At 34.6% G+C, this 22,915-nt stretch overlaps 1 protein-coding gene across 3 annotated transcripts in view; it reads left to right on the top strand.

The window, feature by feature from the left end:
* The window catches only part of MYOZ2 (myozenin 2), a 31,150-nt gene extending 9,808 nt beyond the window's left edge, over nt 1-21,342 (top strand). Inside the window, exons 4-7 of one of the 3 annotated variants that reach the window (XM_058192612.1) lie at nt 743-872; nt 5,626-5,809; nt 17,556-17,793; nt 19,536-21,342. In XM_058192612.1, the coding sequence (XP_058048595.1) occupies nt 743-872; nt 5,626-5,809; nt 17,556-17,790 (549 nt within the window). In that variant the 3' untranslated portion in view covers nt 17,791-17,793; nt 19,536-21,342. Of the gene's footprint in view, nt 1-742; nt 873-5,625; nt 5,810-17,555 lie in introns of all 3 variants that reach the window. The other 2 variants (XM_058192611.1, XM_058192610.1) reach the window with 2 other exon arrangements.
* The last annotated feature ends 1,573 nt before the right edge of the window (nt 21,343-22,915 follow it).

Raw genomic sequence — 22,915 nt, 5'->3', positions numbered from 1 at the left:
CCAGACCTTCGGACCTTTCGCTGTGAACTTAAAACTTATTTATTTCGTCTTGCTGGACTGGCTTGAATTTTTAAAATTTTTAATGGATTTTTATGGGTTTAATTTTTTATTAATTTTACTGATATTGTATTTTAAATGGGGCCAATTGAATAAGTTTTTTAAGGTTTGTTTTTAGCATTGTATGTGTTGTTTTTTGTATTTTATTGTGGCTGTAAACCGCCTTGAGTCCTTCGGGAGAAGGGCGGTATACAAATTAAATTATTATTATTATTATTATTATTATTATTATTATTATTATTATTATTATTATTATTATTATTATTATTATTATTATTATTATTATTATTGATTTTGCAGTTTCTCTATGAAGAGGGTCCTAAAACAGAGCTATTGATTTATGACAGACATTTCATTCAGAAAATTCTTGATAAACTTATTTGCTTAGACCACTAGAAGCCTATCATTCTCAGCATGTTTGATATTTTCATTGTAAGTTTGAAAGCCAATTTAAAACCTGTGCATCTCCCCCCACAACCCAGCATCCATTAAACATGAGTCATAACTAACCAGTTCATCCAGAGGTTGTGTAGTTTATTTCATAGTCACAGGTACAAAAAAAGAGAGAGGAAAAAAATGGCTAGAAAGCTATTAAAAAGACTGAATAACCAAGACACACTCTGGCATCTCTCTTAAATGGTATTTGCAGTTAATAGATGTGATTCTTATTCCTATTCAATTATAGCGCAATGAGATCATACAGTATATTCAGCTGGATGCTCATGGCATGGAACCTAGTCATCTAAATGCCCCAACGACACCTCCTAATACACCTGATCCAAGAGGTCCACCCAATCCTGAAACTATTGCCCCAGGTAAGGTATTGCACAGCTTTTATATTAAACAATCTTTTTAAAAAATCACAAAGAATTAATAAGTCTCTAGGAGAATTAATCTTAAATACCACTCCAGAAAGATGATGAAATGTCTATATTCACATGAAAATGATGCTAGTGAATCATAATAGTTACTGTGAGAGGAATGGAACTTTCATATCCAACATTAAGGATTATTCTGCAGCTGAAATAAATAAAATATCCAGATTTTGTTTTTAGGATCGTAAGCCAGCTAGCTTTCTCAGTGGTGCAATTTCTAGCATAGCTGCATAATAGGAAAAAATAGTGAATTTACAATGTAACTGGGACAGAAACATTCCAGTTAGGAGATTTTACAGATATTGTAAATAAAACTTTTGAACTAGCATTTAAACAAATCAATCACAGTGCTAGAAACTCTGGGAAGAATTGTAGTTCAGCGTGGAATACAGATCTTACATTTAACTTCCAGTGAATAAGATCAGATATCAAGTTCTAATTACTATTAGATTAGATAAATTGTAGTTTCTAAGTCAATAATAAACATCCTATTGACTGGTTATAGCAAAATAAAGAATTTTGCAGATTGTGTAAGTTTCTTCGTATTAGATAGGGAAGAGGAGGCAACTAATGTCATTAATTCAGTAAATTAATCTTATAGCCAGGTATGTATTGTGATTCACAAATTGCAATAATAAATAAAGCAGAACTATAGAAATTTAGTATTGTAAGAATAAATTTCGCACTGAATATAATGGCTGAAGCAAGTAGGAAACTGATTCAAACCCTGGATAGAAATGTACTAACTTAATATACAAAATAATATATTTCCAAAAGTATACATATAGGCAAAATAGATTATATTCCCCCAAAAAAGATGACAGATATTACATTAATAATAAATACACTATAATATATTAAAAAGAAGGCAATAGTAGTATGGATGGAGATGCAGGTTGAATGCAGCCTTTGATAATTTAGAGTGGACTTTTTGTTAGAAGTCCTCAATAAAATGAATTCAGAAGAAATGAATCTTTATTGGAGATGAATTTGCAATTTGATAAAGAGATGGAACAAATTCAACATTTCATGATAAAAGTAGAAGTAAAATTTCAACAACATAATTACATTGGAACATAGGAAGAGCTATAGAAAAAATCTGTAAAATGGTCTGTAGCTGGTATTTACTATGGCATTTTATCATAAGTGGGACTCATGCAAAAAAAAACACAAAAGTATTAGAAGAAAATATATTGCAATATTTGAAAAATCTTAAAAATTAAATTTGAATTAAAACCATAATTATGTTATTGGGAATACTTTCAGAAAACATAAATGAAAAGTATTCCAACTTATAAAGTTATATGCTGACCACAGTAAGAATAAACCTGGAACAACATTGGAAAAGTGAAAATCTGCCAAAGATAAGGTGTTCTAAAGAGTTGAATATGTAACAATAGTACACCTGACCATACATATTTATAACAGAAATATAGCCAAATTTAAGCAGGACTTTAATATATTTAATATAAATACAAAAATATTGTAAATATATAATACATAAATAAGGTAGATTTAAATAATTGGAATACAGCTTCTAGGATAAGAATCAAGAGTCTAATTAAAAACAACAGATGAAGCGACCTAATGAGAGATTATACGCAACATTTTCCAATGTTTAATATTAAATATTAAAAGCACAGTGTAAATACTTAAATAAGGGTTAGTAGCTTGGAAGTATTAACAGAAGGTAAGGGAAGAATACACCATCAAGTTTTCCTTTAGGATATTTTAAATCTTTTTTTTATAAATAGCTCAAGGCAGCAAACATACATAATATAACTTTTTCTTCCTATTTTCACCACAACAATCCTGTGAGGTGGGTTGGGCTGAGACAGTATGATTGGCCAATATCACTCAGCTGGCTTTCATGCCTAAGGCAGGACCAGAACTCAGTCTTCTAGTTTCTAGGCCAGCATCTAAAAACAATAAATGGACATGCAGAACGTCAATATGCTTGTCTCCTGGAGTACTAGGTGCTTCATCACTGAAAGTTTTAAGAAGAAACTGGATCGCCATTTGTCTGAAGTGATATATAGAATCTCCTGCTTGACAGTGGTTGGATTAGAAGACCTCCAAGTTCACCTCCAACTCTGTTATTCTATTTTCTCTAATATAATAGAAGAGTATAAATAATCTTCAATTTACAGCCACAATGGAGCCTGAAATTTCAGTTATAAATGGATGCTCATTTGTTAATTAATTTGTTAATTTACACATACTGCAGCATTCATCTACAATGAAGTCTTCACAGTAGAAAGGGTTATTCTATGTGGGTGGAAGAGGAGGACACAATAATACTTTAAATAAAAATATTATGCATATTTTAAAAATACAATAGTTCTAAAACAACAATGTGATTTGAGGGAAAGAGTTCTGACTGTTCCCTTGTATATTTACTGTGGATTGTCTGGCAGATTTTAATTTAGTTGGATGTTTATTTTAAGCGTGTTTGGATTACAATTTAGTATGATGACACTTCATACAACTTGTCTTGATAAATGTCAGACATTAATTGTCATAATTTAAAAATAAGATTTTTTTTAGGGTTAGGAGAAGACACAGATCGTTCTTTGGGAATAAGGAAGCCATATAAAGCTATAATTTTGTTGCTCTTGTTGACGTTACTGATAGGATCTAACATTTTCTAGATGGACACAGCACCAATGTTACCAGGTTTAGCTAGAATTTGCAAGTTTTGAATCAAATAAAAAGATTTAAAGTAATCTTTATATGAGAGTTACTGAGGATGATTTAATTTTTTGGCAGCAAAAACACTTTCTGCTGGCATATTTAAAAACCTCTTCCTGTAAAAAAAGTTATTTTATTTATTCGGAGACATCAATACAGAAAGAACCTTTCTCTTACCATTTGGAAAACATGAGCTGTCTAATTTGTAAGAAACAAATTATTAAAATGATTATAGTCTTTTTTTCTTTTATGAGTGCCACATAATGGATTTGACTCAGAGATTTATTTAATTAAAGCTGGAACTGTCATCACAATTTCCTGAAATTGTACACTATTGAACGCAGCATGACTTACTGCTGAATAAATATTGATAGTGTGTGTACATGCACACAATCATGGGACCGACTGTATTCTCATGCCAGTTGCAATTTATTGTTGTTCTTAAATGATAACATTTCCATTAAATAGCCAGGAGGCACTTGCTTTAAATAATGGGAGGCTACGTAAAATATGTTGCCTTGAATCACTGCAGGAATCCAGTTCAGGACAGTGACTCTTGACTCAAAAAAATGAGTTACACCATTCCCAGAAGATGAATCAATCCAGTCAGATGCTTCATTCCATTTGGCCATCCTGTTCAGTGGTGGGATTCAAATAATTTAACAACCGGTTCTCTGCCCTAATGATTTCTTCCAACAACCAGTTCACCAAACTGCTCAGAAAGTTAACAACCGGTTCTCCCGAAGTGGTGCGAACTGGCTGAATCCCACCACTGATCCTGTTCTAACACTGAGGCACATTGTTGATCCATAGTATTGCTTCACTGAAGCAAAATGCCCCCATGTAACTGTACAGCTCTAGTTTTTATTATAAGATTATCTCCCTTCCCACGGTTTAACTCTTCACACATATTTTCTTAAAATAATAAGCTAATCAGGTCATCTTGATCTTAACTGGTTCAAGTGGATTATCTTCTATTAAATTTGCTTCTCACTTTATTATTTTTAAAAGCCTTTTATTTCCTAACCTACTTAAAAACTATGTTGTGAGGGGGAGTGATGTTGCAGAGGCAGCTAATTAGTGCATGTCCGACTTCTGCTGGAAATTAGCCAAGCTGGTTTCTCCTGATCTGGGTCCTTCAGGGTAGGTTGCTCATTTGACTGACATGCTGCACCACAATTCCTTGACTACTCAAATTATATGTAGTTATCTGTACCTGCATTACTGAAGATGTTTAAATTGTTTTATATTATTATAGGGAGGACATAGCTAAATCTTGCAGAGGGTGGAGAGTTCATGTTTACAAGTTTTGACTCTTAACAACTTAACTTTTGTCTTTTTCTACCCATCTTTTCCAAATATGACTTTTCTTCATAATACCGGTACATAATACAGGAAAACGTAAAATCAAATTGTTATTTCCAGAGCAAAGCCACTGATATTCAACAGGAATACTTCAAAGGTACAAGATACAGAATATGACCTAAAGCCAGTGGTGAAATCCTACCAGTTCGCATCAGTTCGGGTGAACCGGTAGTAAAAAAAAGTCACCGGTTCCTCCGAACTAGTATTTCTGATGATCACCTGTGCCACGCAATTTAAAACTGCTAGAATGCAGGAAATCCTGCTTCCTAGTGAATCTAAATAGCGCTACGCAGCTGTTACCCCCCTCTCGCTGTGCTACTTATCTTCCCAAGCATTTTTCTGTGTGCACATTTGGCGCGTACTATGCATGCGCACATGCAGTGTATATGTGGTGTGCACTGAACATGTGCATGCACAGCACACGCTTTGCATGTACCATGGATGTGGGGACAGCAAACCGGTGGCAAACCGGGGAAGATTTCACCACTGCCTGAAGCTACCTATTTTTAAAATATTATTAAAATATAATTATATTGTGTCGGAGTCACTGGAGGTGTAGTAACAATGAATTGTCTAAATATATTGGGAAACTGCTATTATCAAATTCAAATGTGTTGGTATCCTTCTTCTCCTGAAGGTTACTCTGGACCTTTGAAGACAATTCCTCCTGAGAAGTTCAACACTACATCTGTACCAAGATACTATCAATCACCTTGGATTGAGGCCATCAGTAATGACCCTGAGCTGCTGGAAGCTTTGTATCCTAAATTGTTTAAGCCAGGAGCAATACCAGAACTACCCAGCTTTAAGAGCTTTAACAGGTAAATTTGAACAATCATCAAATTTCATCAAATGCAGAAAATAGCATGAAGAAAATGAGTGTGGGTTTTAAGATGCGAATATAAGGAAGCTTATAAAAGACTGCAATTATTTGGGCTCCGTTAGATGGATTCATCAGAAGCCTAGAGCCCTTAACAGTAGTTTCTAGTTTACATAAGAACTGGATCACCAGAGGCTTTCCCATGCCATACCATGACCAAGCAACTTTTTATAGGAAGTTGACAAGCATGTCCAGGGCGGCAATAGAGAGAGGGAACAGTAATTTAATTTAGCCACCCAGAGTCACTGAGAATTGGGCAGCATATACATTTATTTAATTAATTGTAATTCATACTGAAGGCAAACTGATCTAATTTTGTCTTTTCAACTCAAAACAGTTAACTGAAACAGTTTTAATTCAAAACTTTATTTCAAAGCTTGCATATAGCTAACTGTACTTTTTAAAAAATACCCTGGGCTAAATCTATACAAAAATGTTTCTCCAGTATTCATAATTATATAAGACCTAATTATGCAAAACCTATGAATATAAAACATCACCTAAATATATAGGATAGGATAGGATAGGATAGGATAGGATAGGATAGGATAGGATAAGGTAGGGTAGGGCAGGGCAGGGCAGGGCAGGGCAGGGCAGGGCAGGGCAGGGTAGGGTAGGACAGGACAGCACAGGACAGCACAGGACAGCACAGGACAGGACAAGACAAGACAAGACAAGACAAGACAAGACAAAACAAGACAAATTTCTTTATTGACCAAGTGTGATTGGACACATAACGAATTTGTCTCCAGTGCATAAGCTCACAATGTACATATAAAGAGCAAGTAATAGATCATAGGTCACAATCATAGTTACAATCATAATCAATATATATGTATATTTGGAAAACTAGGCATAAAAGCATACATAAATTTCAGTAGAAGGAGAAATTCAGGAAATTTGAAATTGACATATACTGTACACCATTATTTAGGTATAAAGATAGTCCTCACTTACTGACCGCTCATTTAGTGACTGTTTAAAGTTTTAATAGTGCTGAAAAAAGATTTGCAACCAGTCATCCTATCACAGTGTCCTTGCAGTCATGCAATCACAATTTGGGCATTTAACAATTGTTGTGTATTTATGATGGTTTCAGCATCCTTCAATTACATGATCACCATCTTCAACATTCACAACAGGCTTGTGACAAATGAAGTTAGTGGGGAAGCCAGAAAGTAGTCACAAATTCCCATCATGTAACATTACACTTAACAACTGCAGGTGATTTGCTTCGTGACTGCAGCTGGAACTGATGTTAATACCTTGTATTCATATTTCAAATACCAACTGCTAGGGAACACCAATTAAAAGAGAAATAGACTTTTCCATTATTTCTCTCTAGGAGTTATTATATATGATGCTGCCTGGGTTTCATGAGGGACGTTACTGCTGCTACAACTACTAATAAATGACCTCATCTTTAAGGAATTTGTCCAGTCTTTTACAGCTGACTAAATTGGTGATCTTCATCACATCTGATGACAGTTAATTCTATAGTTAAACTATTCATTGTGTAAAAAGGTATTTCTTAACTATTTATTGTGCAAAAAAAAGTATTTCCTTTACAAACAATCCCTAGAAGAAACATAAAATCTCAGTCTTGCCCATGTGAATGACATGATTCCCTACTACCATAATTCCACAGCAGCCTTCACCAACTACAAGTTAATCTCCAACATTTCATTTCGATGAATGATCCAAATTCTAATCCTACCCATATTTTCTATACTTGGGTAATTTTATATACTGCTATCATATGATACCTTATCCAATTCACCTGTTACCCAAATCCTTTATGTAATTTATGTGCTAATGAATTGCTGCTTATAACTACTTTGGTTGTACTCTTTTTGCATATTTTTTCATTCTGTAATATCTTCTCTGTGATATGAACAGATATACATTATTCTAAATGAAGCCTCACCATATATTTATATAAATACATTTCCATATTGCACAGTTGGCCCTAACATAAGCTAAACATACACTTTGCTCTTCTTAAAAAAATAATCACCCTCTCCATCACTTTAATGGAATGGTTAATTTGTTGGAGCAGGAAGGAGTGAGACTGAGGTTCTAGGTCACCCTCAGCCATGGAAACTTCCTGATTACCTTTGAACCAGTCACTCTCTTACACCCCAAAATACTGTACAGGGGATGGCATGCACTGTTCACTATCTTGAGCTCCAGGAGGAAAAATTGAATGTGCAATTCTTGGTACTCTGTTATTCAGTTGAAATGTCTGCAAAGAAACAACCAAGCTCAGAGAGCACTAAGACCTGTACAGTTCAGCTCAGCTACAGATAATCTCTTCTATTCCCCCCCCCCAAAAAAAATTAAACATAATTCTCATAAACAAAAACAAACAACCCAGGAAAAAAACACAAAATCTTACCCATATGTATGACATGATCCCCTTTTGACTTTTACATCACAATCATGATTCCCAATGCAATCTTCACCATCCACACGTTAAATATTTGTTCAACCATCAAATGGTTGCCAGGCTCTTTTCTAAAATATATAGGTTACTATTTCTTCTCTCCCACTACTTTTATAGATGTATAGGTTCCATATTAAACCATTTTGAAGTTTAAGGATTGAGATGTAATCTTACTTAATTGCTACACATTTTCATATAAACTGAAGACTCAGAATATTGCAATCAGTCTTATTCAGCAGTAGAAGGAACTTCGTGCTTTAGTAATAAACTGATTCTTTTGTAATTTTTTTTAATTAGATGGTTAAGATTTTTAAACAATTGAAATGGATAAATGCATTCAAAACAGAATGAAAGTGTCATATAAATGCAGCATACATGTTAAGGAGATTGACCAAAAAAACGCAAAAACAACCCAACCCCAACCCATCAGTGAAATTCTAATCTGTGGCTTTTAGCAAAAGTTCTAAACATGTTGACATTGACTCAAAATATTTTGAGAGTGTTTTTATAAAATATCCAGGTTGTGGGTCATGTTTATTCATACTCAATATAGTAATCTCATTTATTGAGACTGTGTCTGTTTTTAATAGCTTGTAGCTAATGCTGAGTGACTAATGCATCATACTCACAAAATACACAAAACTATCAAAAGGTAGTAGTTCACTGCTACAGAAAACAGGAAACAGACATTACACGCTTCTAGCAGCTGGTCAAGACTGGTTCTGCTCTGCAAAATAAAGCATCTCAAATATCTCTTAAGAAAACTAACCAAAGATGTAGTTACTAAAGATGTGATAACACGTCAGACTAGGGTTAACACATCATGCTAACTTAAGCAAATCATAGTTTGCTTAATAAGCCATTTGCATGGAGTCATACAATGTACTGAATCACAAGTACAAAACACAGTGGTTAGGCTCATTCAACATATCAAACCTGAACTAAAAAAAACCCTAACTATAGTTAAGCGTACTGTATGTACATAAACCTAGCTAGCATGGACACATCAAACAAATGTATTATTAATAAGGAATCCCTTATTATTTCTTCAGATGCTACCAGAAGTCCCCTTTTATCAGATATTGTAAGGACCTTCTTCAAGGTTAATCAGAATTGGCAGGATAATCTGAGCAGATGTTCATATTATATAAACGTGATAAATAAATATGCCAAATAAATGTATATAGATATTGTACCTATCTTAGGCTGGACATGATCCTTCTCTCAAGAAAATTAGCCCATCTTGGGAAAATATTGACATATATGATTTCATGATTATTATACATTATAAATAAAAAAGGGCAAAAATTGTATTGGAAGATTTAAAACAAAAAAGATTCATGTGGAGAATCATAAGTTTTTTCAGTGTAAATTTTCTCTAACAAAACTAAGACAAGGAAAATTAATATCAATGTTATGTCATTCTCTTAAGAAAAACCACTGTTTTTAACTAAACCATGCTGTTATAAATCTTCTTACATTTACAACCATGAGCATAATTGAGCTAATGGTGGGGAAATCAATATCCTATGGGCCCTCATAAATAACTGGGAATGAAAAGTGCTTTTGGGAGCCTGTGTGCAAGATGCTCTCTTAATTAATTTACAATAATATGATGAGTTTTTGCTCTTAAATCATAGAAACAATAGGAAATAAAGAACCCAGTAATGGCTGTGCTGTGTAGGTACTAGTGAATCATGACACGTGTAATGTCATCATGGCTCACTAGCACCCAAAACCTGGAAAACAATATATAATTCAGAAAACATTGTTACAATTAACTAGGTAAGAATGACACTTTAGTAATAAACTGACAATCTTACAAAATCCCCTTTCTATTTTTTTATCTATGTAAATTTCCTATTTTGGAGATTACAATTTGGGGGCCAAAGTCAAATGATGTCATTTCAAAGAGTCTACAGAGTCTACACTGTGAGATCAGTCTCTGAGTGAGTCAGACCCTTACATCAATATGATGTCATTGCAAGAACATCAAGGAAATATAACTCCGAGTTTAATACTGCAGTTGCATGCTCATTGCTATCAAAGAAATATAAAGGTTGACTATATTCCATGCTCCCCACTCAGATTTGGAAATTATCTAAACCAACAAAGCTTTTGTGTTACCTAACTTTTTGTTTGCAACTGTAACAGAACAAGCTCAGATAAAAAGACTGAATACAGCTGCAACATCCGTTTAGTTATCAGGCACAACCACATTGGAGCATTTTCACATCTAACTGTGACAATTCAAAAGGAGCTGGAATGGATTCAGAAGGCAGCTAAAAGGATTTAAAGGGCATAAAAGAAAAGTGCTGCTTGTTATTATTTCATTGCTTTAGGGTTTTTTTATGTATGAGTCATTTGCTGTCACAATAAGTCTTATAGCACATTAATTAGAATAAAATTCATCTAACATAAAATTCAGTATTTTTAAAAAATGTATATGCAACAGTAGTTGATAAAAAACAGTATCTGTCCTGTCCATCTTAGATTTAAGCCTAATAAGCGGGGTCAAACTGAAGTAAACTAATAATAAACTAATAAGCACATCAAACTGAACTAAGTAATTCAAGTCTGCAAATACGTTCCTATATCATAATCTGATGGTAGCCATGAAACCAGCAGCTATTCTGACAGTATTTTGGATATTAAAACCATAATGGGAGACCCACATACCAAACCACACACAATCTCCATTACTTCTAATAGTGAAGCAGTTCAGGAATGCAGTGAGTCCAAACGATCCCTAACCTGTTCCAAATGATTCACACAAGATACCAGTTCCGAAGACTGGCAAAAAGCCTGGAATTCGTATGTGTCCCACTCTCCCAATTCACTTTCTTTTCCAAACTGTCTTTAAAATTATGTTTCTACCCTATACCCAATTCTTCCTTCCTTTGACTGATTCTTTGATTTTTGGGAACTAGACTCTTCTGCTAAGAAAAAAATAGAGACACCCCCACCCCAAAAAATTCAGGATTTTAGGAGAAAATTGGAGGGAGCAGGGAGGGGAGAACAAAAGTAGCAATTTCTAGAGAAGGGTATAATAGCTTGCCTGCAGCCAGGAGACACCAGATTATGCAAAATGTATCATGTTATATATTACAATAACTCCCAACCTTACTGTCAATCCTTGCTGATCACTTGAAAAAAACACAGAAGCTTTATTTCTTATAGAAAGGCAAGATGATGATCTACCAAACTCTTCTAATTGTTAATTAAATCTTTAATGAAAGAAAATTTGTACATCTCTAATCTGATGTTCACTAAGAGGAAGAGGAGGAGGAAAAGGAGGCTTCATTGGGATTCTCCTGATGATCATGAAGGGAAGGAAACGATTCTGAGACAGGCTGTATAACTTCATTTTCAAAAGGGATACAATATTTGGAAATATTATTATCTTCTATGGTTCTGCAAACAATAGATTTTCATTAAATATATTATTAAATTAAGACTAATTTTTCAGGAAATCTAACTGAATTAAATGCCAGGTTTGTGCTTTATCCAGGCAGACTCTGAGAATTGACAAAATTGAACAGAAGGGGGGGTAGCCATGTAAATAGCATTCACAATGTAACTTGTAAATGGAAATCTTAACTACTTGAAAAGTAAACCACTTTCTTGATGGAAAAAATCATTTTAACAACATTCTCCTCTCTTGAAAGCAAAGGAATATATTCTTTGAGTCCTCTGAGCTCTCTTTGACCAGTTTTGATTGCAATTGTGAACTAGCAGCTGCATGGATTTTTACCTTGCAAGGGTGTCAAACTTGCTGTGTCACATTGCTGTTGTGTGACTTTTTTCCCCTCCGCGGAGCTGGGGTGGGCGTGGCCTGCATGTGACACATCCAGCCCTTGAGTCGCTAGTTTGACACCCCTGTATGAGGTAGGAAACTGTAAAATAAGCTTAATTTATTTTGGTAAAGGAAAAAAAGGAAAAGAAAAACAACCCCAATATGGATACAATCTCTTCTCACCGACTTTGCATCTTCAGTTTGACTATAGCACTCCCCCACTCCAAATTATAACTACAGATAGTTGACGTTCATTTAGTGTCCGTTCAAAGTTACAACGGCACTGAAAAAAGTGACTTATGACCATTTTTCACATTATGACCGTTGTAGTATCCCCATGGTCATGTTATTTACATTCGGATGCTTGACAGCTGGTTCATATTTATGATGGTTGCAGTGTCCTGGAGTCATGTCAACGTTCTGGGGTCATCTTTTACGACTTTCTGACAAGCAAAGTCAATGGGGAAGCCAGATTCACTTAACAATCGTGTTACTAATTTAACAACTGCAGTGATTCATTTAACAAACGTGGCAAGAAAAGCCATAAAATGGGATAAAACTCACTTAACGAATTTCTCACTTAGCATCATAAATTCTGGGCTCATTTGTGGTCATAAATTGAGGACTACCTGTATATGTTCCTTGCCATGGAAATGTCCTAGGATTCCATAAAGAATAAATTGAGTCAGCTTGGAAGAATACCGCAACACACTTCTGTGATTAATACATTTCAAAACTGCTAGCCTATTTATTTAGGTGGTGGTGACGATGATGAAATTAACTGCAAAACTATTTCCTTTGCCCTGTTTTTCCCCAGCGCTAAGCCATTTTTTCCCCCTTAGTTAACGTAATATCTTAAATAGAAACCTAAGTCAGAAGTGAAGCACTGCAGGATGCCTAGATGTAACAGTAAACTGGATTGACTGGTTATACCTCCTATCTTGTTAAAGAAGCCAAATTCCCTTCCTGAAATGGATTGTTTTCAAAGCAGTACAGGAATCCAGTCCATCTGGATGTAGTTCTGTATTACTAATCTACATCTAGCAAGCCTAATCCTGTAACACATGAAGCATCTCCTGCTGACTGCCAGTACCACATTGGAACAATTATTAAACAACTAACAGTATAATAATCCTCTAGCAGCCTGAAAATATTATCCAAGACCCCAGGTCTTCAGCCCCCATTTAAACAAGGTAAACAGCTTTTTGGGGCTGTAATTCTGAGATAGGTTCCCATAAAATGGCTACAATTTTAACAAAACACTTTCTTTAAAAGGTAGCTTGTCCTTTAAATTGAACTGTCTGATGACTCTATTAACATGTCCAGATAAGTCTTCTTGTCAATAACCATAAGAAGTTGCCACTGTTTCTTCTGGGTATATCTTTTCAAGGACTAAGTAGGATTGATGCAGAGGTGGGTTTCAGCAGGTTCTGACTAGTTCTGGAGAACCGGTAGCGGAAATTTTGAGTAGTTCGGAGAACTGGTAAATTCCACCTCTGACTGGCCCCACCCCCATCTATTCTCTGCCTGATCCCAGCTGATTGGGAGGAAATGGGGATTTTGCAGTAACCTTCCCTTGGAGTGGGGAGGGAATGGAGATTTTAGAGTGTCCTTCCCCTGCCATGCCCACCAAGCCACGCCCACCAAGCCACACCCACACAGAACTCGTAGTAAAATTTTTTGAAACCCACCACTGTACTGATGCTGTTTAATTTTCAAATCCAGATGAGATTGACTGGCTACTGCCTCTTTCTCCCCCCCCCCCCCCAATGTTTTTCTGCTGCTGCTTTTAAACTCTCATTGCCCCAGAATGCTCCCTACCAGCTAATCTCAGCCTGTTTGTTTTCCTGGGGAGGTGATATTTCTAAACAAAGGTCTGGACTGCAGCCAGGGCCATTTATACATCCTAAGACTCCTATGGCGCCTCTGTGGGATTTAGAGACATTCTTGGAAGTAAAGATAATAGTAGAGGCTATCATGTTGCCTTGAAGCATGCCAATTTCATCAGTATTTAATTTTAAACAATTACAATATGGTGGTTTTAACTAATTTTTACTCTAAATACTTTCTATTAGGACGATCAGTAGGTACATACCGTAATGCCCAAAGTATTAAACCAGTTTTCTCTTTGCAATTCAAGGGCAATAAACTAGATATATTAATTCCTTTCAAACATTTCCTATATATGTAATATATAAACAAACTGGCTTTCTTGCATACAATTTCTAAATGAGAAGAAACCAAAATATAATAGGCCTTTATTCAGAAGATCATTTAATATCACTTTCCCTCTTCTTTACTGAGTGAAACCTAATTGTTATTCTTCAAATAGCTCTTCCTTCCAACAGAGTCAATATGTGGCTATATGTGCAATTCCTGTTAAACCATGCTTTGTATAAAGCTTTGCATTGCTTTCATACTGATGACCCCACTTATCTTAAAGTGGTTTGGGAGGGGGCAATCCAAGAAGCGGTCAGATGAAAACTAAGTTTATTTGCATTTAAATATTAATTAAAATTAATATTTTGCAGTTTGCAAATAAAAAATAGTCACTTCTGATTTTAATTAACCACAGTCTCAGCTCTGGAAATTATGCACACTTCAAAATCCATGATTTCACATGGATTTCTCTGATCCTGTTACTACCACTGAGCATGCCAGCCTGGTAGATGTTACCTTTACTTAAAATTAAAAGACTTGCCAAGTGCACAGAAGATATAGAAGGGAAAACATCAGCTCAAGGTGTATTGAGGCTTGTTTTTTTTTTTATTTACAGCTTGTGCTAAACCATGAACCATGATTTGCAAATCAAATTTTTAGATAGGTCAATAGGCTTTTCAAACCAACTATGTACGTAGGTGGGGAAAGTAGGTGGGAATATGTAAACCTGCAATTAAAGTACATGTTGCCTCTGAGTTGTCAATATCATTAATATTTGTAATTGGGTCCTGCTTACTTTAGACAACATTTCTAGTTTGAATGGATTTGGATATCCTGGGGCTGATCTGGTAGTTTTTCCAAAAACGCTTGTGGAAAAGAGCCAGACCACTCCCAGAATAATTGGGAAGCATGGTCTGGAAGAACAAAATATTCTAGAATTATTCATAATATTTCCTCTCTAGAATGGATCCTTTTGCACCTATGTATTGATTACTACACCTGAATACATTCGTCTTCTATCACTCTACCACTATCATAAATCACAAAGCTAGAGGGAGAAAAAAACAAGGCCTAATTTTATCTTGCATAAAATACCTGTACTTCCCTGAACTCAGTTAAGATTTCATTGTCTTTGAGATTTGATTGTACAAAGTGAGTCAGACCTCAAATTATATGTTTAGGATTCAAGAAATATAGAGCATTACAACTCCTTGACATCATCTGGATGATTACTTCAAGGAATTTACTTTTGCCAAATTGAACTCTGTACTACTCTTTTTTTGGTTGATCTAGCATAGAAATAATATGTATTATTAATATAGTCAATAATATTATTTTAATATATTAAAATACAATTTACTGATTTGCATAAATTTGCCAAATTCATTTTATCAGCGATTAGAGATCTTGTTCATATTTGAATTATTTGGAGCCAGACAACTTATAAATTAGTCCTCAACCTATGATCATTTGTTCAGAGAATGATGGTTACAACTGATCCTTGAAGTTCTGGTTATACCAGCATGCCATGATCATGTGATTGCAATATGGGAACTTTCCAACTGGTTCACAGTTTTGTTGCAGCGCCCTGTGGTCACATGTTCACTATTTGCTTTTTTTATTGTAATTTTATTAAATATTATAATTACAACAATAAAAACTAATACAATAAAAAAGAAGAATGAGTAAAAGGTACAAAAAAGAAAAAATAGAAATAGAAAAAAGTAAGAATATAGTAAAGAAAAGAAATATATAAAGAAATAACTTCCCACCTTCAACACAAATATAAACAATTTTAGTAACATATCACCTCCTCTTAAAATATTAGAAAATGATTTCTTCTTCCCTTATCCCTTTATATAAATAAATCAAAAATCAATAAAATACATCATCATGGTAGAAAGATTCTAGGATATTCTCTCTTATACACATGGCATCCCATACAGTGTATGGTGAATTTCATTTAAATGCTTTATTTAAGACATCCAAAATTATGCATTTTCCTATAACTATAGTTACTCTTTTGACTTCAGTTCAATTAACTATTTGTCTAAAATAGTTGAAATGAAAAAACAAATTACAATTTAACATTTTATTTCTTGACATGATTTATGGCAGGATTTCAGTATCATTAGTTTTTATGAAAGATCAGTTTCTTTACCAAACCTATTATAAAGTAAGAATTATAATAATCTATTAAAAATAACTGTTATTCAGCCAAATCGCCTTTCCCAAACACATTTTTAATGTACAATCTGTGTGCTTTGTAGTAGAAATTTTTAATAGATTAACCAGACAACATCACCATCCTTTCATCAACAATTGTATTTCCATTCAGTTTTTCTCCCATCCCTTGGTCAGCATAACAAGGAAAACTGTTTATACAGAATACACTGAAATGGAAATAACTTAATGTGTGGATTTCTCATAGCTTGATATTCTCACAGATTTGAGTTAAGAGGGCTTGATGTCAGACATAGTTTTCATCTTGTTCCTTCCCACGTATGTAAGAAGTTGCAAACTAATGTATGAATAGTTATTATATTTGTGCATTGGAATGACAAGCTGCCAAAATATTATGCTGTAATCAGCTCCATCATGCCTCACTGTTACCAACTAACAAGTTCCTTATGATTTACCAGCAAAAACAAACCACTGCTTTGTAGGAAAAATTATTAACTGCAACAGTTACCTTTTTGGCTTTTGTTATAAAAGGCTAAATGATGACAATGATGATTTAATAATCACTTCTTTTATTGGTCAAAAACTTTGGAATAACAATATTCTGATACTCATATAGATAGATAATGGTACAAAATAAATGGATATGGCTACTTTAAGAAGAGTGATAAGAAAGCAACAATCAGTTGGCTATAGAATTTGGCTGTTAAAAAATTAAAGACATGTACATAATCCCAAATACATGATCACCATTATCATAGGAGCTAGAAATCAAGAAATCTATAGTTTGTCTCAGATATGATAAGCTTCTTTGTTATAAGGTGGATGGGAAGTTAAGAATTTCACAAACCACAAAAATGAAATATAAATCACAAAGTAGATTATTTTTATGTAGATACAGTAAGTGAAATTAAGCCTGTACACTAAGACTGCAGTTTGGTACTCTTTATCTAGAACAAATTTGATGCATTTTAAATTATGCTGAAGTCATTCTAAATAGAAGGACAAGGTTTTTATAATACAGGGGGAAAAATATGAAAATCCCCTTTTCAGATGGAAGAATAAGCATTTGTCTTATTTCTGTTTCCCTCCCATCATCTACAGAGTTGCTACTCCTTTTGGTGGCTTTGAAAAAGCATCTAAACTTATCAAGTACAAAGTTCCAGATTTTAATTTTCTGCTGCTAAATGATCCACGATTTATGCTCCTTGCTAACCCACTTTCTACCAGAAGATCATTCAACAGGACTCCTAAAGGTTGGACCACTGAGAATATTCCCATAATGATAACAATACAGCCTACAGAGGTCAATGGTGTTCCAGAAACAGAGGATTTGTGAAAAGTAAGTGCATCACACATCAGATTCAGCTTGCCAGTGTTTTAATCTTTTAATACTCTCTACATCTGTTCCAACATCCTATTTTACGTTATACTGAAATGTAATATGATCTGATGATGCAGTTGTATTCTGAGATTAACTAATATTGCTATTGATTGCTAATACAAATAAAACTATGTGGCCAATGCATTCTTAAAAAAACATTTGACTCATTCAGCCTTTATATTCTACATATTAAATATAACTGGATTGATTCTCACTGGTCATTTTTTATATTAAGTTATCAGATAACGATCAAACTTTCAGTGATATTGCAAATGTATCTATCAATTCTAGTTTGTAGACTTGCTACTGAGATATAGTGGCAAATGTTTAAACACTCTTGGTTAAACTACATATTTTAATGAAACCCTAACTGACCCAATCCGTACATGATATAAAATTAAACATGACATCATTTTGTGAATCTGAATGCATACTTACTATTTATGTGCAGATTTGAACTGACCAAAATAAAGGGTATCTACACTTTTGTTAAGTAAGTATGCCACTAGAAATCTGAGTAAAAAAATCCCTTCTGGAAACAATAGAATTTTTGCATATTGTATTTTCTAGGACACCATAATGAAATTGCAATTTAATGTAAATCTTTCAGTTAGAGGTTGTCCTTGACTTATGACCATTTTTTCTGCAGCTATTGGAAATTACAACACAGCTGAACAAAGGGATTTACATCCACTGAAGTGCCCCACCCTGCGGTCATGTGAAAAAAAATTGAATGCACTCCCCATCTACCTTCCTGGTCCTCTTAGGCTTTGGGCCTGCTTCCCACCTTGCTGGATTCCCATAGGCCTTGGGCCTGCTTCTGACCCTGCTTGGTCCTACACCCTCCTCTACACCCTCATAATGACTCAGTTTCTTACCTTTTCCAAGATCTCCTGGAGAAAGCAGCCGATCTGCCATGTGGCCTTCCTATATGGAAGCCACATTGCATCATGTGGATAGCAGATGTCATCTGGGGAATGGCTACAATGAAGTGTGGCCGTTTGGAAATGGTGGCCACTTCTAGAATGGCACACGATGTCCCATGAGGTCCCAGTGTTGCATAGGGGGTCTGATGGGCAATCGTGTTTGGGAAGGAGAGCTAGCTCTTCCCCTATCAGTCTTCCTCTGCAGTCCCCAAAACCTGTGGGGGTCTCAGCAGAGTGGGAAGCAGAGTAGAAGGTGTTGCAGAAGTGTGGGAGACCTTGGGAGGCGGGGGCAGGGCAGGCCACATGTCAACTGGGAAGGTGCTGCAATGTAGGCCTGGAACTGCACTAAGACTCCCCCACCACTGAAGACTCCATGGTTCATTTGAGCCGGAATGGTTGTTTAACAACCACAATGGTGACAGCAGGGCCTGAGATTGTTAAGTGAGGCAATCATGTGGGCACCTTGATTAATAACTTCACGATTCATGACTGTAATGGGCAGGCTCCATTATGGTCATAATTTAAGGACTACCTGTATTAAACAGACCTTAAGTAGGTCTATATATATATATGCACCTAATTTCAATTCTGAAAGTATATGTAAGACATGATGTCATGTATTGTTTAAGATGTTTTCAAATGTTATGATCACATGTTGCCTGACTCTTGTGAATCTATGCACAGAGCTATATTTGCATTTGTTCATGGCAGGGACCCATTATGTCTCATATGGCTGTAGATTCATACAAGAAATATCCATCTATTTATTTATAGGCAATCTCCTGCAAGAACTTAATCACACTACAAAATGCATCAAATGTAAGGTAGATGGAATTAAGCAAATTTTTCACAACCAGCTTTGCTCTGTTTTATGTACATTCATTTATCCACAAAAATTAGTCACAAGGCTTTAATATGATAGAGATGATGTATTACAGTATATTGCAAATACTATTTCAAATGTATTTCTGACATGAGCTTTGTTTCATAATCTGCTTATCTAAAAGCAATCTCCTTCTTGAACCTACCCACATTACAAACATGCCCTGGGAATCTCCTTTTAATGTCAAGTCTCTTGGACAACACCTTCATCTCATCCCCAGTCCATTGAGGCAAGCTTGAATCAACTTTAGATGTACTGATGTTAAAATATTGTTTTCTTCCTTATTCTCATACTATCAAAGGGTAGCCTCAAGGCATATACATCTATTAACATTACATTATCTTGGAACAAAGTCAGCTGACTTGCAGTGATTTGCAGAGGAGTAAGATGGATGTCAACAACCTGAGTGGAGAATGTCGTGCTGTGGTAGTTTTCTCCCAAATTAAGGATAGGGGTGGGAACAGCAGTGGGAAAAGGTTCTAAGGCAGACATCATGTGATACTAATGTAGGAAACAGCATGTCAAATAAGAACACTTTGAAAGGGAAAGAATATAACTGCTAATATTGGCCATATTTTAATATCTATGCTGCAAGACATGCAATCAACATCATAAAAAAATTAACTTAATCTAGGAAGTAAAACTTCTCTGATTAGTCCTGAGAAGTGCAACAGGTTTCATTTAAAAAGTTTTTCATTTTGGAAAATGAAAACATATCACACAGTGGGAAGATTGAGTAATACCATTACTCAAGTTAGGACAACTTCCCCAATATCCTTATATTCGATGTGGGAAACTGCCTACTTTTGGCAAGAACTCATTGTCATCTAATAGCACCTGATTGTCGGGGCATCAATAGAGTTGCTCTACTAGTTCCCATCAATTCTTTTGAGCCTTTCTGTAGGGAACATGTCATTCTGTTCCTTGCAGATCAAGCTATGCAAGGTCTTTCAGATTTCTGTTTTTGCTAGCATAATATTTCATTTAAATCACATTTTTTGTCTAGCACTTTGTCAGATATCCAGCCCTAAAGAAGTATTTCTGAGATATTGAAGATCTCTTTGTTCCACAAACACTCCATCTTGTAGGTTTGTTAAATCGTCAGTTATATGTTCACCACATTATTATGTTTTTTCAGCATACCAGTGTAACTCTGGCAATTGATTTGTAGAATAAATCATAATTGACTGGAGTATATAGAATATTAAGCCACAAGTCCTTGATTACAAACCAGTATGTCTACAATTATACTTTGCACTAAGCCACAATCAAGTTTAATGCTATTGGCTTAGTGCAATGTATGAATTCAACGTTACAGGACAGAGTGGGTGGGGAAGGGTGATTTCCAAGCAGCATTTAAATGAGACTCACTTTGTAAAATATTGAAGATACAATTATGTGCATATTCATTAGACAATAATTCTAATAAAATATATTCTAAAACACTTACCCAAAATTCTTTATAAAATATACCCTTAAATATATTACTTTTGCAGATGATAGATAGAAAATTTGAATATAAAACTGAAGTTTAATAAACATTTTTATGAGAAGACATGTTTGATAATGAAGCCAAGTGAAGAAAAAGTTAAATAACTTTAAAGGTGTGATAAAATGACTAAAATACCATTAAAAATTATTTTCAATCTTGAATATTTAATGTAAATTATATAGACAATCCAAATGCTTACCTGAGAATGAATCCTATTGATCTCAATGGAGTGTATTTCTTGAGTGGAAATCTCACTGTTAAAGTTCACGTCTATTTTTTTTCAGACATATGTTCTGAAAATTGAAATATGTGTAATGAAAGAATCTTACTTTAATGAAAAGAACTTCCTACATGTCTGCAGAACAAAATTGATGATATATTTCCTATAACAAAATATTATACGTTCTGCATAATAACTAATACTTTTCAAAAGCATCTCTATATAATCTTCAATAGGTGGGAAAAAAAGGTATTTTGCTGTGTTTATAAAATATTATAAAATATTGTTCAATAATATTACCTGCAATGTTGTACATTGAATAAATTTTCCATTGTATTATTTATAATTTCAATAATTGCATGCACATTGTGCTTATGTTCCACTTATTTCTATGTAGCTTTTTCTTCTACTCATCTTTGGTGTTTGGTTATGAAAATAAAGATATTTTCCCATTCTGCACATAAATTTATATCATTCAAAGTTGCTAAAACTAAAGTCAGATATTGGAATTGACAAAAAGATATAAGTATTCCTCCAAAATAATAAGTATTTCAAACTATGATATGAATATTTCCAGTCTTTTCTTTATAAAAAATGTTTTTAAAATCTTAAATTGTATATAAACAGAAAGTTCATTTGACTGAATAGGAGACCCCTCTCTGTAGAAGATATTTTGAGATTCATCCTTAAACCAGCCATGACCAGAGGACCACCAGTGTGACATCCCTATTATAAATAAGAATGTTGTGCTATTTCTAAATTAGACAATTGACTGAAATGGCCATGATTTGTTCATTCACTATAAGGCTATATAAAATGCCATACAATGCTATATAAAATACTACGCAGATATATACACAAAAAAGACGCATTTAATCTTCTGTCTTTTTAAATACGAAGGATATATAGCAGGAATTAAAAAACAACATTATTCAGTATTCATCTATTATAATTTGTAATGGTTATCATTTATATTCCAATATATTAATGTTTTGAATGTTTTAGTATGATCTTTCTCTCTCTCTCTCTCTCTTTAGATAGAGAGAGAATGAGAGAGAGAGAGAAAAAAAGAAAGAGATACCGTATTTTTCGAAGTATAAGACACACACACACCCCACAAAAAAGGGTGAAAATCTGGGTGTGTCTTATACTCTGAATGTAGCCCCATCCCAGCCTGAAAAAATCCTCTGAAACAAAGCTTCAGAAAAAAATCCTCTGAAATCTGTTTCAGAAAAAAAATCCTCTGAAACCGAGGTTTCAGAGGCTGAAAAAAAAAAGCCTCTGAAATGGAGGCTTCAGAGGCTGAAAAAAAGCAAAGCACAGAGCTCACAACTAACAAACCTGTTGCTAAAATTCAGCTCTGGGAACAGCTTTTTTCTTATTTTCCTCCCCAAAAACTAAGGTGCGTCTTATACTCCAGTACATCTTATAGTCCTAAAATAAAGTGACCAGATTTCAGCGATGGCAAAGCGGGACACCATTGACGGGTGAGGGAGGGGGGCTGTGCATGCGTGCTGAGTCTTGCCATCTGCCTGAAGGAGGAGGAGTGGCTGCTGCTT

The sequence above is a fragment of the Ahaetulla prasina genome, chromosome 8 (assembly GCF_028640845.1).
Source record: "Ahaetulla prasina isolate Xishuangbanna chromosome 8, ASM2864084v1, whole genome shotgun sequence".
Classification (NCBI taxonomy): domain Eukaryota; kingdom Metazoa; phylum Chordata; class Lepidosauria; order Squamata; family Colubridae; genus Ahaetulla; species Ahaetulla prasina.
The sequence above is the reverse complement of the archived record's forward strand: the minus strand, read 5'-3'. Positions and strand labels throughout refer to the sequence as shown.